Source organism: Schistocerca cancellata, chromosome 3 (genome assembly GCF_023864275.1).
Source record: "Schistocerca cancellata isolate TAMUIC-IGC-003103 chromosome 3, iqSchCanc2.1, whole genome shotgun sequence".
Taxonomy (NCBI): Eukaryota; Metazoa; Arthropoda; class Insecta; order Orthoptera; family Acrididae; genus Schistocerca; species Schistocerca cancellata.
Window position 1 is genome coordinate 637,686,879 of NC_064628.1, and position 24,147 is coordinate 637,711,025.

At 44.2% G+C, this 24,147-nt stretch overlaps 1 protein-coding gene across 1 annotated transcript in view; it reads left to right on the forward strand.

Annotated features, from left to right (window-relative positions):
* The window catches only part of LOC126176478 (uncharacterized), a 270,764-nt gene that overhangs the window by 214,828 nt on the left and 31,789 nt on the right, over positions 1-24,147 (forward strand). The window contains exon 3 of the mRNA XM_049923632.1: positions 20,135-20,425. Within this exon, the coding sequence (XP_049779589.1) occupies positions 20,135-20,425 (291 nt within the window). The remainder of the gene's footprint in view (positions 1-20,134; positions 20,426-24,147) is intronic.

Below are 24,147 nucleotides of genomic sequence, written 5' to 3' on the forward strand. Positions count from 1 at the left end.
AAGAATTGTAAAGCAACTACGGACCACATGGCCACACAGATGAAGAAACTAATGAAGTAATACTGTATCAAATTGGGGAGAAAAGGGCTTTAAGGTAAAATGGATGAAAGAAACGATCGGTTGATAGGACAGATACTGAGACATCAAGAAGTAGTTAATTTGGTAAACAAGGTAGCTGTAGGAATACACATCGTTGGGGGAGACCAATGCTTGAATGCTCTACGATGGTTGAAACGCATGTACGGTGCAGCAGTTATGCAGAGAACAAAATTTGCATTGCACAAACTAGCATGGTGAAACCATTGTTTGAACTGAAAACGATGAGAAACATGAAAAAGGGTAACAGGCAGGTCTGCTGTTCACAGCCACTACGTAGGTCAGTAACAACTTCTCGTCAACAGAAAGACAGTTAAAGACGGACTGCAAGTTCATATGGGACAAGGATTCGAAAGGAATGTGTTCGCGACCATATTTAACAAACCAACCACGCATTTGCTTGAGGTGATTTAGAGACGGTGCGGGCACCTAAATCAGGGCTTCCTAGTACAGGGCCGGCCGGAGTGGCCGTGCGGTTCTAGGAGATACAGTCTGGAGCCGAGCGACCGCTACGGTCGCAGGTTAGAATCCTGCCTCGGGAATGGATGTGTGTGATGTCTTTAGGTTAGTTAGGTTTAATTAGTTCTAAGTTCTAGGCGACTGATGACCTTAGAAGCTAAGTCGCATAGTGCTCAGAGCCATTTGAACCTAGTACAGGTCTTCGTGATAACGATTCCAATGTCTTAATCGTAGAGCGACTAGCTAGCCTCACAGAGAACGAGTAACTCACCGAGAGAGTGTGTAAGGGCACATATATCGATACAGTTCCTACGAACAGAATCTTACCTTCTCTTCTGGACAAGAGCCCACAGGTGACGTGGGGTCTTGCATCGTCCGTGTACAGGAGCCTCCGGATCGAGCGCGGCAGTTGCTCTGAGGAGTTCCCCAGAGGAGAGCGCGGTGTGCGCAACCACGAATCGGAGTTGGGAAAGTAGGCACGAACATTAATAATTGAAGATTCGTGTTAGTTTTGTACGAAATGACCGGACTGAATTTGAAAAGCAATGGCTAACTCAAGTGGAACTGAGAAATCGTGTGAATGCTTACGCACAATGAATGAACTTCAGACATCGTAGGGACGTTTCCTACATTGAAGCGCCAAAGATACTGGTATAGGCATGCGTATTCACATACAGAGATATGCAAATGGGCAGAATACGGCGCTGCCGTCGGCACCGCCTTCATAAGACAAGTGTCTGGCGCTGCTGCAATGGTAGGTTATCAAGATTTAAGTGAGTTTGAACGTTGTGTTAAGTTCACGCACGATCGATGGGACACAGCATCTCCAAGGTAGCGATAAAGTGGGGATTTTCCTGTACGACCATTTCACGAGTGTAGCGTGAATATCAGGAATTCGGTAAAACAATGTATCTCCGACGTCGCTGTGGCTGGAAAAAGATTCTGCAAGAACGGGACCAACAGCGACTGGAGAGAATCGTTCAACGTGGCACAAGTGCAACAGTTCCGCAAATTGCTGCAGATTTCAGTGCTGGGCCATCAGCAAGTATCAGCGTGCGAACCATTCAACGAAACATCATCGATATGCGCTTTCGGAGCCGAAGACCACTCTTGTATCCTTGATGACTGCTCGACACAAAGCTTTATGCCTCGCTTTGGCCCGTCAACACAGACATTTGACTGGAAACATGTTGCCTGGTGGGACGAGTCCCGTTTCAAATTGTATCGAGCGAATGTACGTGCACGGGTATGGACCAAACCTCATTAACCAATGGACCCTCCAAGTAAGCAGGAGATTATTCAAACTGGTGGAAGCTCTGTAAGGGTGTTGGGCGTGTGTATTTGGAGTAATATAGGTCCCCTGATACGTCTAGATACGACTCCGACAGCTGCCAAGTACGTAAGCATCCTATATGATCACTTGCATCGATTCATGTCCATTGTGCATTCCGGCGGACTTGGGCAATTCCAGCAGGACAATGCGATACCCCACACGTCCAGAATTATTACAGAGTGGCTCCAACAGCACTCTTCCGAGCTTAAACACTTCCACTGTCCACCGAACTACAGAGATATGATCATTATTCATCATACCTGGGATGCCTTACAACGTGCTATTCCACTCCTTATACTCTTATGGACAGCCCTGCAGGATTCATGGTGTCAATTCCCTCCGGCACTCCTTCAGACATTGGCCGAGCCCATGCCACGACGTGTTGCGGCACTTCTGCGTGCTCGCGGAATCCGTACACGGTATTAGGCAGGTGTATAAGTCACTTTGGCTCTTCAGTATATGAACTTAAAGCATAATAAATGCAGTGTCTAGTACAAACTGTTCTGAATTCAAGAGCAGTTTTTAAAAATTTTTGTAGGTTAGTGACTTAGCTATAAGGAGTAGTGAGGAATTGGATAGTGCGCATGTCAGACACAGGGTTAAGAACTTTATCAATATGACACATATGGCTTGTGAGTAAAGCTGCCCGACAATGCTGTGAGGAACAAATCCGATGCCAAACCAATATGAGAGCAAACTGAAGATGCCACTATTCAAGAATAGCCATTAATATAAGACCGACGTGGAGCCATAAAAGGGGCAGCGGTAATTAAAATTGTCCTCACACAGTTCTTGAAATCATTCGTAAACGAGGAGCTGGTCATTTATGCCGTAAAGACGTGGAAATCCACGTTACACATCGTTCCGTCAAATTTTCAGTTCATGGGGAGAAAGGTGGCCAATGAGATGCAAGATAGCGCTCTACGTTACAAACAGAGCTTGGGGGGGTGCCATATTGGTTCATGTCGTCCGTCGCTGAAGCCCATATTTGGTGGGTTTCACATTATAACTTACGTTCTATGAATATATACTATTTCAAAGCACCAGCACATTGAGGATCTCTGGAAAAGACTCGTTTTTGTACGATTTGTTGTAATAAAATGACAGAAAAAGCGCACTGATAGTTAAAAAATTTTCGTATTCGTTTCATTTCACATAATAATTTGTATGTTCACAAAGTATACCGTTTCAAGGCGACAGCGCATTGCAGATTCATAAAAAACGCGTGGTTCTTGGTACAAATTGTTATATTCAAATGTCAGTTAATTACGTATCGGCACTTAAAGTCATGAGGATATCATAACGCAAAGACACAGACAAAAATGCAAACAAATGTATACTGTCGTGTATTGTATAGAGGTACAAAGTTGTGAAGTCGAAGATAGTTGGATCGCATTCTGTTATCACCAAATATCTTTTTTTTTATCCACCATCGCGTATTCAAAAATATTTTGGGACTTTCTTATAAATTTAACATAAGTTCTGTAATATTCAATGTTACTTTTGTGTGTATAAGAATGTTCTATCTGGACTGAGTTTGTTCGATTTTATGCAGATGACAGGTAACACAGACTAATGATTTGCAATACTACTTTGTACGTCGCTTCCAGATTTGATCGGAATTTAAGTTTCAGTGCCATACATTAATTAAAAATACAGTGGGGTATGAAATTCCGCCAAAATTGCAACAGAAGTAGCATAATGTATTTTCCCCAGTCTTCTTACTCCATTTTTTTGTCTTTGGAGAAGTGTCATCAGCGACAAATTTTGAGTAATGTCTAGCTTCTCTTATTGCCAGGTTAAAACTTGCTTCTTTTTCCAAAAAACAGTAGAGTCTACTGTGACGTAATCCTGAAACAGTGTGTTATGAAACTAGGGAGTGAGGGCAAAATAGCTCAATAGTTTATTAAAGAAAGCCCATTCGCAGTATAAAAATGAACGTGTAATTTTTTCACTACAGTAAAACCCCTAGCAATTCTCGTTTCACCACCAATCAATGGCCATTAGAAATTAAATTATTCCATTTAAAAAAAAGTGTAGTTACTTGCATAATGCAACAGATAAGGAAGTTTTGCATATTAACCACATGGAAAAATACTCTCCTCTTTGCATCCTGTCAGTTGCCACAAACTGGTTTCGATATCTCCAAGCATTTAGGCGATATGAAGGGTGTTTTGAACATGTAATTCTTGATTTATCATCTGCACGCATTAGCAGAACTGAGTGGGCTGCACACAATTCATTTTCTCGAGACTAGAGGTACATGTAGACCTTGTCCCAAGTTTAAGGTATAATTCAGTGTATTAGCTTCATTTTATTTGCAGCTAAGTGTGGTCTAACTTGGGAGAAATGCAAACTCATAACGACCTCTATTTTTCATTGCAAACTATTCGAATTTCGTGCACCTAATTTTAAAATACCACGGTAACTGTGCTGGAGTACGCTGGAGCCGGCACACCACACAGCATAGAGGTTACGGGAATATCGATAGAGGCCAACGACAACACTCGCTGGAAGCGCGCCGACAACGCTCTCTCGGCCACCAGTATTTAGGATTGCCGCCGCGCACCCGAGGGCCAGATTAACCAGTTAGTTCGAGTCTGCAGTGGAGTTCCAGGGTGTCGCCGCTGTCTTAGCCTCTAGCTCTAAGTCAGGCAGCACATAGTAACCTTATAGTGAACTTCTACGTCAACAGCATTGAGGCTACGTGGTCTATACGGAAGAGAGCTTATACCTCAGAACATGGAAATTTAAGTAGCTCTTTGTTTATGAATAAAGGACCCAGTTATTAATTGCGTGCAGTTTGTGTTATAAAACGAGGATACCGGCCACCAACCAACATCCTCTCCTTGGTCCCCTTTGTACAGCTCTATAGAGACAACGAGACGACAGAAAAGCTGCTAATGAGTATTCAACAGTAACTACGATCATTAATGAAATGATGGGCAGTTCATTGGAAGCCGCAAATGAAATTATGAGATGTGAGAGAATCCAACGTTTTTAGCAAACAGGTTTTTTTAGAAACCTTGGACAATGACTGAAAAGCATCTGGTCAGTGCAGGACATTCAGTTTTGTTTCACGTGCTAACCACCTTTCTCTGTAAGACCCCACCTTGCAGGCTGTGACGTTAGACACCAGGCAGCTCTCTTGATTGGCACTGCAGGTAGCATTCAGAGAACTCTACGAAGGAAACAGCACCGAGGCTATCATGCAAAATATGCGAAGCTCCCTGAGAGAAAGGCAGATAGATTTCGACGGAGCCTATTTGGGAGCCGTCGCACCAGCCAGCAAGTAAACTTGGAGCAGAGCAGCGCCCTTCCATTGCCTAGGCAACCCTCATCCTCAGTGATGCAGGGAAAGCTTCGCAATATCATCTAGGAAGCTTATGGTGCCTCTCGAGAAGGTGAGAGGAAGGAAGGAAGGAAGGAAGGAAGGAAGATTAGTGTTTAACGTCTCGTCGACAAAGAGGTCCCAGAGACAAACTCGGATTGTGAAAGGACAGATGGTGGAAACCGGCCATTTTCAAAGTAACCATCCCGGCACTTGCCTGGAGCGATCGCGGATCTTGACGCCCGACAGAGGTTTAAACCGCAATCCTCCCGAATGCGAGCCCAGTGTGCTAAACTGCTGTGCCAAGTCACTTGACCCAAGAAGGCGAGGCTGGAACGATGGAAGGAAGACAGACCTGGGCTTTACAGACGAATGGATGCAGCTTAGCAGCTAATCTCTCGACTACTGTGTCAACTGGCTGTTGGAGAAGTCACTAACAGATTATGATACGAAATGGGAGTGGATTACGTGAGTTGTGAAACCGAAAAGAGCAAGTCACAAGCTAAATTTTTCAGTGACTACTGTGCCCAACATCCTGCACAGAGGATGACACAAATCATGCCATCCAGAGTTCTTTGGAGGTTACAAAGTTCTGAGCACATGTGATTTGGAGATACAAGTACATCACATTGTTGCATTTGCCAGTCTAATTAATCAATTTCCTGATTTGCTTGTCAATTTAAATTTACAAGGAGCATTAAATAAGTAATGTAACACATTTTTTGGCCAATTTTAGTTGAAAAATGCTAAATTTGTTGTGGGACGTCGTGGAATATTTCCGCTTCGTCCCATTGCGGAGAAGTCACTTAAATCTGTCAGATCTCCCGCTTGCCGGCCGGTCGCCTACAGCAGACTCTTGCAATATTGGAACGTGCAGACACTCTCACTTGAAATGATGCAAATGCATTTCTCCTTCTGAATGACAATGCAAGTTCTCACCCAAGCCTACGCAGCCGAGAGGAGTTCACAAAACTTCATTGGACTTCCTCGTCCACCATACAGCCCGCATCTGGCACCTTCCGACTACCATCTGTCAGGCCCAACGAAGGATGCACTGCACGCGGAACAGTCGATGTATGATTGAGAGGATATTGACGCAAAACGCTGGCTCCGATGTCAGCCAGTGGAGTGGTAGAGGCCCTCTCAGTAAGGTGGCGTAACGCCGTCGCACTGAAAGGAGATTATGTAGAGAAATAGGGTTTTATAGCCAAAAGAGTGGGGAATAAAACAGCGTACCTGAATAAAAGCAACCTTCTTTGAGAAAAAAAAAACAGTGTTGCGTTACTTATTGAACGCCCCTCGTTCATATTTCTGACTCAAGCATAAACAATACCGTTTTTGTCTGTCTTTACTAGCGGTCATACGTCCTTATGTTTATATAACATCTGTCAGGTACGACTAGTTCACTAGGTCATGTCGGAAAGCCTAATGTGATTCTTGGAAAACTTACCATGGAACTATCGAACCGAAATACACTATTGTGAAAACTTAAGGACGAAAGTAATTTTAGCATTATGTTCCAGAGACAAGTTAAGTAGTTCAATGAAATTATGAGCATACATACGAAGAAGTGATACAGTACAGGCTAGAAGATTAACTAAAACAAATACATAATGAGACGTACAGAAATGACACATTTATTCCAAGACGATAATTACATTGCAAACACCATGATTCATGATGGCCCCCTGGACATTACATATAGCGAAAAGTGGTTCTTAATGGGTTGTGTGTTCACCAAGGGCGACAAAGCAAGCTCTCCAATGTGTTCCCATGATAAGGACTTTCTCCAACTGCTGGGTGGTTGTCGGAATTCGTGGACCTGCTGCAGCACCTCTTCCCGATGCTTCCCACACGCGCGCAGTGGGATTTAAGTCGCGCGAACGGGCACGTCAGTTCAGTCGCCGAATAGCCTCTCGTTCCAAGAACTCTTCCACTTGCGCTGTTCGATGCACTCGTGCATTGTCACCCACAAAAATAAAGTCAGTGCCGCATGCACACCTGAAAGACACACATGGTGAAGGAGGGCAGCCTCCCATTGAACTATGAGCGTACGGTGCTCAAAGATATTGAGGTCAATACGCCCGTGCAAAACTGTGTCTCTCCACATCATAACACATAGCTTATCAAAACGATCATGTTCCAGCAGTTGTCAACCACGCGGGGCGAAGAAATGGACGTCCTATCACAAGAACTCGTTACCAACTTTTGACCTGCATCGGAGCACGTTGAAGAACATGCATTAGCGTCTGTGATGATCACAACCCGTACTAAGAACCATGTTCCCCCTTTTGTAATATGGAGGGGACCATCATGAATCGCTGTCTCATGGCTGTAATTACTATCTTTGAGTAAAAGCATCATTTCTGTTCGTCCGAATGCGTATTTCTTTCGGTTACGTATTGTATTATACTGTAATAGTTCTTTCAATGTATGGTCCATGTTTTATCGAGCTATGTTACTTGGCCGTGACATATACCGAATTTCTTTCGTACTCACGTTTTGTGTATCTGTATACTCGTTGTTGTTGTTGTGGTCTTCAGTACTGAGACTGGTTTGATGCAGCTCACCATGCTACTCTATTCTGTGCAAGCTGCTTCATCTCCCAGTTCGTACTGCAGCCTACATCCTTCTGAATTAGCTTAGTGTATCCATCTCTTGGTCTCCCTCTACGATTTTTACCCTCCACGCTGCCCTCCAATACTAAATTGGTAATCCCTTGATGCCTGAGAACATGTCCTTCCAACCGATCCCTTATTCTAGTCAAGTTGTGACACAAATTCCTCTTCTCCCCAATTCTATTCAATACCTCCTTATTAGTTATGTGATATACCCATCTAATCTTCAGCATTCTTCTATAGCACCACATTTCAAAAGCTTCTATTCTCTTCTTGTCTGAACTATTTATTGTCAGTGTTTCATATCCATACGTGGCTACACTCCACACAAATACATTCAGAAAAGACTTCCTGACACTTAACTCTATACTCGACGTTAAATTTCTATTCTTCAGAAACGCTTTCCTTGACATTGCCAGTCTACATTTTATATCCTCTCCACTTCAACCATCATCAGTTATTTTGCTCCCCAGATAACAAAACTCATTTACTACTTTAAGGGTAGCATTTCCTAACCTAATTCTCTCAGCATCACCCGAGTTAACTCGACTACATTCCATTATCCTCGTTTTGCTTTTGTTGATGTTCATCTTATATCCTCCTTTCAAGACACTGTCCATTCCGTTCAACTGCTCTTCCTGGTCCTTTGCTGTCCATGACAGAATCACAATGTCATCGGCAAACGTTTAAGTTTTTATTTCTTCTCCATGGATTTTAATACCTACTCCGAATTTTTCTTTTGTTTCCTTTACTGCTTGCTCAATATATAGATTGACTAACATCGGGGAGAGGCTACAACCCTGTCTCACTCCCTTCCCAACCACTGCTTCCCTTTCACGCCCCTCGAATCTTATAACTGCCATCTGGTTTCTGTACAAATTGTAAATAGCCTTTCGCTCCCTGTATTTTACACCGGTCACCTTCAGAATTTGAAAGAGAGTTTGTTTTGATTTTATTCCAGGGCTTCTTTAGCCGTATACACATTGGAAACAAAAAGCTGAAGCGCAGACAGTGGACGGACTTTTAATGACTTCATTTTTTCTATTGTTTTGATTTTATTCCACAGAAAATAATTTTTTTTTGCACTTCTTTAGCCGTATTGTTTCGTTTCATTCCCTTCTCTCCTTGAATTTAGTCTACACAGGCTCAAAGATATGCAGATAGTGCAGACCTTTCCTTGAGCTGTTTGTAGTGGGCGTTTGTAGTGGGAATTATACCAAACACTGCTTATCTGTCCGTGGAGGACGTAAGCGATGAACGGCAGGGACAGCTTGCGTTAGCGGCGACGTGGCGGCTGAATGTCAGGGCCGAGACTACCCGAGCCCATTATCCTTGCGGGCTGATGTATGGGACAGCCGAAGGCGGCAAGGTGCGACGCCGTGCAGCACTGCATCCAGTACCGATTTTTGGAGGAGAAGAGCAGCGGTTACCAAGCGATCACGACAGAGAGTGGACGGCACGGGAAGGACCGGTTTCCGAGAACAATGCGGCAGCCGTGTGCGGCAGCAGGAAGCCAGTCTCCCGTAAAAACGGCGCTAGGCGCTCTGTAACAGCGCAGGCCTCTGGGAGAATCGAGTTCTCGTCTTCTGGACTCCTTTATTCTTTCTCATCATCTTCATATTATCTGCTACTCTAGTTCGGTAATCTGACTGTATTCTTCTATCTCGCCGATTTCCGATCTTTCACAGTATGAACATCCGGTTAATTGCACTGAAGCACTAAAGAATCTGGTATAGGCATGCGTATTCAAGTACGGTGCTGCGGCCAGCAACGCCTATATAAAACAACAAGCGTCTCGCCCAGTTCTTGGATCTGTTACTGCTGCTACAATGGCAGATTATGAAGTTTTAAGTGAGTTTGAACGTGTTGTTACAGTCGGCGCACAAGCGATGGGACACAACAGTTCCGAGGTAGCGATGAACTGTGCATTTTCCCGTACGATCATTTCACGAGTGTGCCGTTAGTGTCATGAATCAGGTAAAACATCAGTCTACTACATCGCTGCGGCCGGAAAAAGGTACTGCAAGAACGGGACGATGAATGACTGAAGAGAATCGTTCAACTTGACAGAAGTGCAACCCTTCCGCTAATTGCTGCAGATTTCAATGCTGGGCCATCAACAAGTGTCAGTGTGCGTACCGTTCAACGAAACATCATCGACATGGGCTTTCGGAGCCGAAGGCCCACTCGTGTACCCTTTATGACTGCACGACACAAAGCTTTACGCCTCGCCTGGGCCCGTCAACACCGACATTGCACTGTTGATGACTGGAAACATGTTGTCCGGTCGGACGAGTCTTGTTTCAAACTGTATCGAGCGGATGGACGCGTACGGGTATGGAGCGAACCTCATGAATCCATGGACGCTGCATGTAAGCAGGGGACTGTTCAAACTGGTGGAGACTCTGTAATGGTGTGGGGCATGTGCAGTTGGAATGATATAGGACTTCTGCAACCTCTAGGTACGACTCTGACAGGTGACACGTACGTAAGCATCCCGTGTGATCACCTGCATTCATTCATGTCCATTGTGCATTGCGACGGACTTGGGGAATTCCAACGGGACAAGGCGACACCCCACGCGTCCTGAATTGCTACAGAGTGGTTCCGAACTCGCTTCTCAGTTTATACAGTTCCGCTGGCTCCCGAACTCCACATACATGAACATTACTAAGCATATCTGGGATACCTTGCGACGTACTGTTCAGAAGAGATCTCCATCCCCTCGTACTCTTATGGATTTATGGACAGCCCTGCAGGATTCATGGTGTCAGTTCCTTCTAGCACTACTTCGGACGTTAGTGGAGTCGGTGTCACGTCTTTTTGCGGCACTTCTGCGAGCTGGCGGCGGCCCTACACGATATTAGGAAGGTGTACTAGTTTCCTCGTCCATTCAGTGAATATAACGTTATTTTTTACCAAAAGCCACCAGGAGTTCTTTACCGATTTACTTCTGATTTTAACACGATACTCCAATAAACGTTCGGAAAGCCATCGGCTACATATTTTTAATTATTCCGACCTCGGATGGTCCGACTGTCATATAGTCCGACCATCCCATTTTCGGTATTTGTTGTACGCGGGCCAATGCCACATGACTTGTTAATGGCTTATCGTCTACGATGTGGATGAGAAGGCAGTTGACAGTTGTTAGGTGCGATAGTTCGATCAGTTAAATTAACTTGTTTATAAATCTATCAAAACGTGTTTTTGTCGACGCACTTGATTTCTAAATTAGTCACAGTGTTCTTCTTACATATTAAAGTGTGTAAAACAAAATTATGCCATCAACTAAACGTGAACATGTGACGCTACCTTTACAGTCGGACGTTGTGTCCAGTAACATAAGTGAGTGGATCAGTACAACTGACGTTGACTGCTCAACGGAAGCAAAATTAGCTGACGACCAAATCATTTACACCGTAACTCGAACAACCGATGAGGACGAGAAAGATGATGACGTCAACGAAGACAATGAACCCACGGCTCGAGTATCACATACAGATGTTACAAATGCATTTTATATAGCCCTTCAGTGCACCGAACAAAGCTCTACTTCTGTCCCAATAGACGGTTTGTGGATTAATTAATGACAGAACATGGCAGCAAAATCAATGTTGGCGTGTGCTAAGAATCATTACAGACAGTCATGCTTAAGAACTGATCATTTTTACCGTGTGGTTTCTCATGTGTTAAACCGTCAAGTGCAAACCAGTTGGGTGTCAATGCAGTTCTGTAATAAGGTGTGTACAGTTGTTAAAGTTTCCCTCGTAGTAACATCATCTTACCGTATGATATCGACCTATTTTACAGCAAACGGACTTCTGTACATTACTCTTTCGTGTAAGATTTTTTAGCGTGTCAACGTTTCTTTCCGTTTTGTTGCTATTTTAACACGGGACAATATTTCAGACAATCCAATATTTCCAGTTGAAACTTAAAGTTGTACTGTACTCTATTGTGATGATATGGGCCAATACAAATGTTCCTCCAATTTTCCGAACTATTTTGTGTTGCGAACAAGCTCCCAGTACCGTACGGAACGGATGGGCGAGGTTCTATACAGAAGTACTGTAAAATACGTCGGTATCGTACGGTACTATATATCTGAGAAACCGTGTTACTGAAATTCTCGAAAAGCTCTTTGCCGCTTACCTCAACGATTTACTCAAATTTGTACACGCTAGGTATACTCCAATGCGCATTCGGACGGACATAGACTACACATTTTAAATATATATAATTTATAAATATATACGTAATATATAATGGGAAAGGGTTGTTACTACAATATAATGAACATTAGAACGGGCAAGGCCTATGTATTATTTAATGCATATAATATAAAAGCATATATTTAATATAGAAACTGGATAACGTTATTATCAATATCCTTGATCGATTTACTTGAAATTCTCACAGCACTCAAATAAACATTAAGACGAAAGTAAGCTATATACTTTTTTAACCAATAACGTACAGGTTTTCTGTTAAAATCGGCTGCGAGAAAGAAAATGTGCTGTGGTCTGTTTTGAAAAATTGGATTATTGTTTCTTTCTTGCAGTCAGTTTTAACTACGATAGCAGGGGATGTAAAACGTTAGATAAACTGTTTCTCCCATATATATTCTTTCTCGTGTTATATATATTTTTAAACAAAAATTGTTTACAAAATATCTTCTGCTTTGTTTTCTGCCTCTCAGCCAGCTTTGAGAGAAGACAGAAAAGTTGTATTTATGACTCATTGGCTTATGATTAGGATACTACTACGGAGTCTGAATTTGCAGTAATAATAAACAGATCTCAAGGACAGAGAAATGTTCAAATGTGTGTGAATTCCTAACGGAGCAAACTACTGAGGTCATCGGTCCCTAGACTTACACATTAATTAAACTATCTTAACGCTAAGGACAACAGTCACAGCCATGCCCGAGGGAGGACTCGAACCTCTGGCGGGAATGGCCGCATGTTTAGTGACATGGCGCCTCTAACCGTGCGGGTACTCCGCACGGCAAGGACAGAGAGAGGAGAGAAGAAGAGACTGACAGAGAGGGAGGAAAAGGAAAAGAGTCACAGGGAGGCGAAAGGAGGACAAAGGCCCAAAGTGGGGGGAGGAGGAGATGGAGAGAGATTGGGGGAGGGGAAGGGTGAGATGCACAGAGAGGGCAGGAGGAGATTAGGACGTATATCCAGTTCCCATACATATTTAGCAACTGCGAAGCTTTGTCGGACTGGCTAGTCATTTACACATCCGCTGACGGTGTGTACGTGTACGAAGTTACATTGACACACGACCACGTCTTCTGGGTGCTCGCTTTTTTTTATCAGTCTGAGTATAACGACGCAGTGGAAGCGACCATGGTAAAATCTAAAGAAAAAAAAGATTAGCAGTTTCTTATCTCCACTTCTGCTCGGAGTCAATATACTGCAGCAGCAACAGAGCGAGAGATACGCTTCGCTCCACTAAATAAGCCGTCGATAACCTTGACAAGGCAGGCCCACACGTGTGAACTCCGCTGGAGGTGCGACCTAGGCTGGCCAGAACGGCCGACTTGTTGTGCACTCTTGGCAGCCCGGGAGAGTTACGCACGGCCCCGCCAACGTAACAAATCTGCGGTGACAGAACACCAAAACACGCGTGCCAGGTCCAGACAATTCAGAAAAAGTTGCCGTCTGTCTCCAAGAGAAAATTAGGAGGACCGTCGAGGTAGCGAAACGGCCAGTTACCGCGGACTGCGAGGACGCTTATAAACTGACGGCGCCTCAGCTGCCAGAGACCGCTGGCCAAATGTGTCGGTCAGGCTTACAGCGCAGCCACAGTAAACACCACAACACACTCGTCCGTAGTCAGCAGCAGGCTTGGCTCTGAGCACTATGGGACTCAACTGCTCTGGTCATAAGTCCCCTAGAACTTAGAACTACTTAAACCTAACTAACCTAAGGACAGCACACAACACCCAGCCAATCACGAGGCAGAGAAAATCCCTGACCCCGCCGGGAATCGAACCCGGGAACCCGGGCGTGGGAAGCGAGAACGCTACCGCACGACCACGAGATGCGGGCACAGCAGCAGGCAAGCGACTTGTTCCGGGTACCATCGGGAAACGCTTTAACAGAGAAACGTCACAACAGGTTCTGTCTGCTGTTATAGGCCGGCCGGAGTGGTCGTGCGGTTCAAGGCGCTGCAGTCTGAAGCCGAACGACCGCTACGGTCACAGGTTCGAATCCTGCCTCGGGCATGGATGTGTGTGATGTCCTTAGGTTAGTTAGGTTTAATTAGTTCTAAGTTATAGGCGACTGATGACCTCAGAAGTTAAGTCGCATAGTGCTCAGAGCCATTTGAACAATTTTGCTGTTATAGGTAGAGACTACTACTAACGAAATTGCTGTTCTTCTCTGAGGTGTATCCTGTAATCATTTAGTTTACTTCAACGGATAACATTAACGGACAAAATGTTAGTCATCACTTTAAATGAATACACTATCCACTTTGGAGCACTGTGGATATAGAACTCGTAACAGGCGTTCATGTTACCCTTCACAGCTAACGTCGTCGTGGCTGTGAGATGCGGTGCACAATCCATTCTCGGACGTGGCGTGAGAAGTCCTCTTGGCGGAGTTTACTCCACCATAGTTCATTCTGGCCGACTTCCCTTTCAATTAGAGTGCTTTCCTCAGATATTTTTTGACATGCTTTCTACCCTAACATTGTTGTTGTAGCAACTTACATCCTTCTGAATCAGTTTAGTGTATTCATCTCTTGGTCTCCCTCTACGATTTTTACTCTCCACACTGCCCTCCAATACCAAATTGGTGATCCCTTGATGCCTCAGAATATGCCCTACCGACCAATCCTTTCTTCTAGTCAAGTGATGCCGCAAATTTCTCTTCTCTCCAATTCTATTCAATACCTCCTCATTAACTATGTGCTCTACCCATCTAATCTTCAGCATTCTTCTGTAGCACCACATTTCGAAAGCTTCTATTCTCTTCCTGTCTAAACTATTTATCGTGCACGTTTCACTTCCGTACATGGCTACACTCCGTACAAATAGTTTCAGAAACGACTTCCTGACACTTAAATTTATACTCGATGTCAACAAATTTTTACACTTTATATCAGTTATTTTGCTCCCAAAATAGCAAAACTGATTTACTACTTTAAGCGTCTCATTTCCTAATCTAATTGCCGCAACCTCACCCGATTTAATTGACTATATTCCATTATCCTCGTTTTGCTTTTGTTGACGTTCAACTTATATCCTCCTTTCATGACACTGTCCATTCCGTTCAGCTGCTCTTCCAGGTCCTTCGCTGTCTATGACAGAATTACTATGTCATCGGCGGACCTCAAAGTTTTCATTTCTTCTCCTGGGATTTTAATTCCTACTCCGAATTTTTCTTTTGTTTCCTTTACTGCTTGCTTAGTATACAGACTGAATAATATCGGGGACAGGCTACAACCCTGTCTCACTCCCTTCCCAACCACTGCTTCCCTTTCATGCCCCTCGACTCATAACTGCCATCTGGTTTCTGTACAAATTGTAACATTAGTAAGCGTTATATCACCTTGCTCCTTTGTTCGTTATGTAAAGGAGCACACCATTTATAGCCCAATTTCGGTTGGAGAAATACTGAACTTATTTAGGGATATCTTGGAATACTTCCGCTTCAGCCCCCATAGTTCCATGAAATTTCGATAGGTGGTGGCGCTATACGTAACCTTCAAAGTAGAATCTGTAGCGGAGGTGCATTCCAAGTAGAGAGCTGTCAACGAGTTTCATTTGGCGGAAAACCAGAACTTCGCAAATATTCATAGGCGCTTGGAGAATGTCTGCGGAGACTAGACAATGAAGAAAAGCCCTGTGAGTCTTTGACGAGGCGTCTGTCGTCATTCAACAAGGTCGCACAAACCTGTCCGATTTCCCGCGTGCTGCGACTCCTGCAGTGTTGGAATATCCGGATATTCTCATTCGAGCAGATCAACGGATCACACTCAAACACCTCACTCCTCAACTCGACGTCTTCGTTGGTAGTGATCACATACTCGTCAACCAACTGGGGTATTCAAAGGTGTCTGCCCGCTGGCTTCCTCGCCACCTAACAGAAGATCAAAACAACAACAAGGACTGTCTGTGCGGAATACCTTGCGCTTTTTGAGGCTGATAGCGCCAATTTTTCTTGAACATCATCACAGGTGAAGAAACATGGGCTCATCGCTTCGAAGCAGAAACAAAACGGCAATCCATGGAGCGATGCCAGACCACCTCGCCTCCGAAGGAAAAGTTCAAAGCTGCATCATTAGGTGTTGAAGTCATGGCAACGATCTTCTGCAACGCTGAAGGTGTTATTCTCGATAGATGTCTTCCCTTCTGGTACAACGATCAACTCTGAAGGAAATTGAAGAAACGACTTCAGCGTATTCGTTGCCATAAAAATACAAACGAACTTCTCTTGCTCCAGCTCCATGAAGTTATTTCAAAAGATTGTAATTAACAACTTCAGTGAAAGTGACTAAAAATACAATTGTATTTGTCCTGCAGTACGCAGGTTCAGCCATCGTTAATCGGATTTGGCATGTTACTGGTTAAGGGGTGGCTGGATGCCCTTCCTACCGCCACCTCGTACCCCCAAGGACGCAATTAGTGTACCCCAACTGTCTGCGTCGAGTGTAATCCATGGAATAGTGCGATAGTATTCAGATGCCTGCGAGCTGTGTAACTGATGCGGAACATGGGGCCCGCCCGGTATTCACCTAGCGGGATGTGGAAAACAGCCTAAAAGCCACATCCAGGCAGGCCGGCACACCGGCTCTCGTCGTTAATCCGCCGGGCGGATTCGATACGTGGCCGGCGCGCCTACCTGAGTCCAGGAAGCAGCGCGTTAGCGCTCTCGTCTACCCTGGCGGGTGACCAGAAATGCAATTATAATTGTGAAATAAATCGAAAATGTGGAAAGCAGTTACGTTATTTAAAGAATAATTAAATTCATGTTATAAACTATATCGTATATTAGATCCATAATTCCAATATAAGTTTTTATATTTGAACATAAATAAAGTAATACTTCACTATTTATTTACCGGAAAACTGAAGTTTTTGCGATTTGAGGGGAATATATGTGCATTGATTAATCCTTTTCTTTCTGTATGTCGAGTAATGTGTTTGTTTCTATGTTTCGAGAAATCCGATTATTTGTGTGTATCGTCTAGTCCTACGTGTGGCGAAAATGAGCCATTGTCCAGTTCCATTACATGTACATGTTAAGCTTGCGTTGCGTTTCTAAAGTTGTGTCTGTGATTCTGTTAGAGGAATATAGATGTCTATTCTCCAGTAATTAATTCGTAGTTTTTAGAGAATGTCAGGAATTTATTCTGTATTTGCAGTTCTTGGCACAATACTTAGCAGAGTTGCTGATACACTCACAATTTTCCTGCTGCACACTTCGTAATTCAACAAAATAAATGCAGCTAAAATAGAATAAAACTGTACGCACTCTGAGCAGTGAAAATACTTCTGCTCACGCCACGAACTTCCACTACCAGTGACTTATGGCTTAACGACCGCACTCAGATATCGACGCCACTGAACTCATTCTGAATCCGCAGCAGAGTTTCCGTCTCTTAGTTCTAGCCAATCAGAGGTCAGGATAAAGGCAACGCAACCACAATAGGCCATACTACGATCCATCAGTAAGAAAGGTCTTCTCGTGAACTGCCACGACTTGGCGTATCACAGCGCAGTAAACTATGCAGTAACAGGATTTAAGCCACATTGTACAATATAAGTTCTACATTTTCCAGTAGTCCAATTAGCCATAAATCAGCAGAGCCGCAATTTTTTAAAGACTCCAACTCCCACGTATGAAACAGCATCAAATGTCTGATTATCATTGAGTTAATGTGTTGGACATTTAACGTAAGCGAGAACAACTTGAGAAAGGTTTGAAATAATTGTTAAAGTTGGTTGAAAGTTGCTAAATGATTTCATTATCATACATTTTAAGCAAGAACTAGTTTTCCAGGCGTCTCAATGTTTATTACGTCCTATCTCCTGTTTTTATGTGTCGTACAATGATATATTTTTCCAGGTATATTCAGTAGTATCTGTGGGTACTGTATGCAAAATGTGTTGGTAAAGAAGAAATATATTAAAGAAGAAATATATTAAAACATCATGTCAGATGCTGAAGTTTTACTGCATGAATAGAGAAAATTTAGTAAATGATAAAATTTTGTGGGGGTTGTCAACAAGAGGAAGTTCTCCGCCACTACCTCTCTTAATAAGGGAGATAGTGGAGGAGGACATACGGTGCCATATGTAATTTTACTTATGTTCGAAACAGCCTTATGTCTATTGAAGTTATTTTATTGGTCTTGATGCAGCCGCTGGGCTAAGACATTTTTCATTTATTAGTGTGTATGACTTCTGAAGAAGACTTTATTATTATAGCAGAAACCATGATCAAGGTTTAAAATAAACATAATTTAGTGCAACAGTGGGCTGTTTTTCATTCAAGACAATTTCGTAACGGTTGCTGTTGTCTCTGCCATCATGAAAATAATGTACAAATAATTGTGGTTCAATTGGTTCAAATGGCTCTGAGCACTATGGGACTTAACATCTATGGTCATCAGTCCCCTAGAACTTAGAACTACTTAAACCTAATTAACCTAAGGACATCACACAACACCCAGCCATCACGAGGCAGAGAAAATCCCTATCCCCGCCGGGAATCGAACCCGGGAACCCGGGCGTGGGAAAAATAATTGTGACTGCAACAATTATTTCCCACGTTAGACCTTTTATGGTCTCTATTGAGTGGCCTTATTAAGGCAGTGACTTAGTCGAGCACTTACAAATTGTAATACTGACGTCTATGTATATTTTACCTAACAGTTTTTTAATGTTTTACAATCTAAAATAAACAAGTACATCGTTGCATTCGTCAGGCTTTCTCACTACGATGCTGCTGTGCTTGTAAGGATTAAGTTTCGATCGAATTGTGTATGTAATCATTTTTAGTGTAACGTTTACAAAAGTCGTTGTTCGTTCATTACCCTCACGAGCACGTTCAAATCAATACTGCTAACGAAACAGACTATGCTGGTGGTGTAATAGGCCAATTAACAGAATACATAAAGGTCAAATAACTTGAACAGTTGGTGCAGTCAGAAATTTTTGCATAGTGGTAGGAGGAAGTATCACAAACAACATAATAGAAATCCAGATTGGTGAGGAATCAGTATGGAATGGATGTGGTTTTGAAGATCACTTTTGTACTTTTTTTTTATGGTTCGAAACAGTGGCCTCCAGCAAAAACGTATCCCAGTACAAATTTTAACTACATTAAATTTCCTGCTCATTTTTTTATGCAGGACTAATAGTCTGCACATAGCGAAGAAGAGAATATGAAAACTTCGCGCGTGGATTGTGAAGGCCAGAATGACATAGCGGGTCACATTAAACGACAGTGGCACGAGCAGCTGAGTCACCAAGCATAATTTAAAGTTTATTTTTGTGGGGCTCCACAGACTAACGTATTTTGAGAATGAAACCATGGTACAGATAGGCTGTATTCTTTTTATTACCAATGCGATTGGCCAATTTCAGTCTTTGACTGGACGTTTATGATACGTGCTTGAAAATGACCAATGTTGAAAATGCCCAATCGCATAAATAATGCAAATAATAGAGCCTACCTTCTCGTAAGTGGACATACCGCCAGGAGAGCCGTGTGCTAACCATATGGCCCTCCATATCCGCATCCAGTGATACCTGTGGTCTGAGGATGACACGGAGCCCGGTCGGTCCTGTTGGGCATTTATGGCCTGTTCGGACGGAGTTTATTTTTATTGAGCCTATGTGGACCATGCTTTCATCTCAAAACCCTGGCCGGTCGCTGTGGCCGAGCGTCTCTAGGCGCTTCAGTCCGAATCCACGTGGTTGCTTCGGTCGCAGGTTCGAATGCTGCCTCGGGTATGGATGTGTGTGATGTCCTTAGGTTAGTTATGTTTAAGTAGCTCTATGTCTAGGGGACTGATGACCTCAGATATTAAGTCCCATAGTGCTTAGAGCCATTTGAACTATTTTCAAAACTCTGTATATCCTACTTATTCATTCCGCCAGGCTCTGTAAACTCCTATGTCACAGCAGCTAAGGCGTCAAGATACAGTGTCCGTGACGTTACAACTAACAGAATCACAGGCAAAGGCGAAAAATGTTGCCATTTCACAAAGTTTGTACGGTTTGGTACCTGCCCGAAGAGGCGTAACTAATGTATAATGTTGATGTCGCAGCAGATGACGTCGGCGTCGGCGTCGGCGTCCGTGTCGGCGGCGCTGAGCTGCGTGATGCTGGCGGCGGTGGCGGGCGCGCTGCTGCCGCCCGACAACACGGGCCTGGTGGGCGTGCCCCCGGAGCGCGACCACGCCCCCTCGCTCAACTTCTGGGTGGGCGCGCCCAAGCCGCCCGTCCGGCCGCGCCGCAAGGACCTGCACGACGAGACGCTGCTGCGCAGGCTCGGCAGTGACTTCGACCCCCGGTGGATGCGGCGCGCGCACACCCCCTTCCAGAGCGCGCCCCCAATCGTGAGTACGCGCGATCGCCGCCAGAGCACTGCGGCTACGGAAACACTCACTCGTTGCGATAGCGACCACACAGCCGCTAAGAGTGAGCTCAATACGATACGGAGAGTATTCTCCTTGAAGCAAAGCCGCCTTGTCAGCTCCAGACAAACTCTCAAATACTTCTGATGAACAGGAGAAATGAAATTACTGGAACCTGAGTTTCTCCCGGCGCATACAACGTTCAGATAACTTACGGGAATTCAGCCGGGTGACGTCGTTGACAACCGCTGATTTTCGACAGAAGCACACCCTGTCATTTCTTGAGGCAAAACTGCAACAAGTAAGCGCTGACCAAAGGAATTTAAAACCTTGGTTTTCAGGAAAACTCCGGAAATGCAACAACCGCATATACTGTAAATACTATCGTCACTGAAAACCAAAGATGACCAATGTCGCGGCGCACGAGGCGGAGGGTAAATGTGGAGGCTGGCCGTGTGGCATCGCCCGCTCTGCCTGTGAGTGGACTTGTGGCCGCTCCTTCAGCAAGGTCCGAGCAGGCACACGGGGAGAGGCGTTTATTAGTTATTGGGAGCTCCAACGTTAGGCGGGTGATGGAGCCCCTTAGGGAAATAGCGGAAAGGTCGGGGAAGAAGGCCAGTGTTCACTCCGTCTGCTTGCCGGGGGGTCTCATCCGAGATGTGGAGGAGGACCTGCCGGCGGCGATAGAGAGCACTGGGTGCAGCCGACTGCAAATTGTTGCTCATGTCGGCACCAATGACTCCTGCCGTTTGGGTTCAGAGGTCATCCTCAGTTCGTACAGGCGGTTGGCGGAATTGGTGAAGGCGGAAAGCCTCGTTCGCGCGGTGGAATCAGAGCTAACTATTTGTAGTATCGTTCCCAGAACCGATCGTGGTCCTCTGGTTTGGAGCCGAGTGGAAGGCTAAAACCAGAGGCTCAGACGATTCTCCGGAGGTCTGGGGTGCAAATTTCTCGACCTCCGCTATCGGGTGGAGAAATGTAGGGTCCCCCTGAATAGGTCAGGCGTGCACTACACGCCGGATGCGGCTACAACGGTAGCGGAGTACGTGTAGAGTGCACATGGTTTGTTTTTTAGGTTAGATAATTCCCTCCCTAGGCCCGACAAGACGCCTCCTGAGACGCAGCAAGGTAGGAGAGGCAAAATGCAACAGGGAATAACAATATTAATGTGCTAATAGTAAACTGCAGGAGCGTCTATAGAAAGGTCCCAGAACTGCTCTCATTAATAAACGGTCACAACGCCCATATAGTACTAGGGACAGAAAGTTGGCTGAAACCAGACGTAAACAGTAATGAAATCCTAAACTCAGATTGGAATGTATACCGCAGAGACAGGCTGCACAGTGAAGGGGGAGACGTGTTTATAGCGATAAGAAGTGAAATAGTATCGAAGAAAATTGACGGAGATCCGAAATGTGAAATAATTTGGGTGAACGTCATTGTTAAAGCAGGCTCAGACATGGTAATTGGATGTCTTTATAGGCCCCCTGGCTCAGCAGCTGTTGTGGCTGAACACCTGAAGCATAATTTGGAAAATATTTCGAGTAGATTTCCCCACCGTGTTATAGTTCTGGGTGGAGATTTTAATTTGCCGGATTTAGACTGGGAGACTCAAACGTTAATAACGGGTGGCACGGACAAAGAATCCAGTGAAATTTTTTTAAGTGCTTTATCTGAAAACTACCTTGAGCAGTTAAACAGAGAACTGACTCGTAGCGATAACATATTAGACCTTCTGGTGACAAACAGCCCCGAACTATTTGAAACAGTTAACGCAGACACAGGGAATCAGCGATCATAAAGCGGTTACTGCATCGATGATTTCAGCCGTAAATATAAATATTAAAAAAGGTAGGAAGATTTTTCTGTTTAGCAAAAGTGACAAAAAGCAGATTACAGAGTACCTGACGGCTCAACATAAAAGTTTTGTCTCAAGTACAGATAGAGGTGAAGATCAGTGGACAAAGTTCAAAACCATCGTACAATATGCGTAAGATGAGTATGTGCCAAGCAAGATCGTAAGAGATGGAAAAGAGCCACCGTGGTACAACAACCGAGTTAGAAAACTGTGCAGAAGCAAAGGGAACTTCACAGCAAACATAAACATAGCCAAAGCCTTGCAGACAAACAAAAATTCCACGAAGCGAAATGTAATGTGAGGAGGGCTATGCGAGAGGTGTTCAATGAATTCGAAAGTAAAGTTCTATGTACTGACTTGGCAGAAATTCTAAGAAATTTTGGTCTTATGTCAAAGCGGTAGGTGGATCAAAACAAAATGTCCAGACACACTGTGACCAAAATGGTACTGAAACAGAGGATGACAGACTAAAGGCCGAAATACTAAATGTCTTTTTCCAAAGCTGTTTCACAGAGGAAGACTGCACTGTAGTTCCTTCTCTAGATTGTCGCACAGATGACAAAATGGTAGATATCGAAATAGACGACAGAGGGATAGAGAAACAATTAAAATCGCTCAAAAGAGGAAAGACCGCTGGACCTGATGGGATACCAGTTCGATTTTACACAGAGTACGCGAAGGAACTTGCCCCCTTTCTTGCAGCCGTGTACCGTAGGTCTCTAGAAGAGCGTAGCGTTCTAAAGGATTGGAAAAGGGCACAGGTCATCCCCGTTTTCAAGAAGGGACGTCGAACAGATGTGCAGAACTATAGACCTATATCTCTAACGTCGATCAGTTGTAGAATTTTGGAACACGTATTATGTTCGAGTATAATGACTTTTCTGGAGACTAGAAATCTACTCTGTAGGAATCAGCATGGGTTTCGAAAAAGACGATCGTGTGCAACCCAGCTCGCGCTCTTCGTCCACGAGACTCAGAGGGCCATAGACACGGATTCACAGATTGATGCCGTGTTTCTTGACTTCCGCAAGGCGTTCGATACAGTTCCCCACAGTCGTTTAATGAACAAAGTAAGAGCATATGGACTATCAGACCAATTGTGTGATTGGATTGAAAAGTTCCTAGATAACAGAACGCAGCATGTCATTCTCAATGGAGAGAAATCTTCCGAAGTAAGAGTGATTTCAGGTGTGCCGCAGGGGAGTGTCATAGGTCCGTCGCTATTCACATTATACATAAATGACCTTGTGGATGACATCGGAAGTTCACTGAGGCTTTTTGCAGATGATGCTGTGGTGTATCGAGAGGTTGTAACAATGGAAAATTGTACTGAAATGCAGGAGGATCTTCAGCGAATTGACGCATGGTGCAGGGAATGGCAATTGAATCTCAATGTAGAAAAGTGTAATGTGCTGCGAATACATAGAAAGATGGATCCCTTATCATTTAGCTACAAAATAGCAGGTCGGCAACAGGAAGCAGTTAATTCCATTAATTATCTGGGAGTACGCATTAGGAGTGATTTAAAATGGAATGATCATATAAAATTGATCGTCGGTAAAGCAGATACCAGACTGAGATTCATTGGAAGAACCCTTAGGAAATAAAATCCGAAAACAAAGGAAGTAGGTTACAGTACGCTTGTTCGCCCACTGCTATAATACTGCTCAGCAGGGTGGGATCCGTACCAGATAGGGTTGAACGAAGAGATAGAGAGGATCCAACGGAGAGCAGCGCGCTTCGTTACAGGATCCTTTAGTAATCGCGAAAGCGTAACGGAGATGATAGATAAACTCCAGTGGAAGACTCTGCCGGAGAGACGCTCAGTAGCTCGGTACGGGCTTTT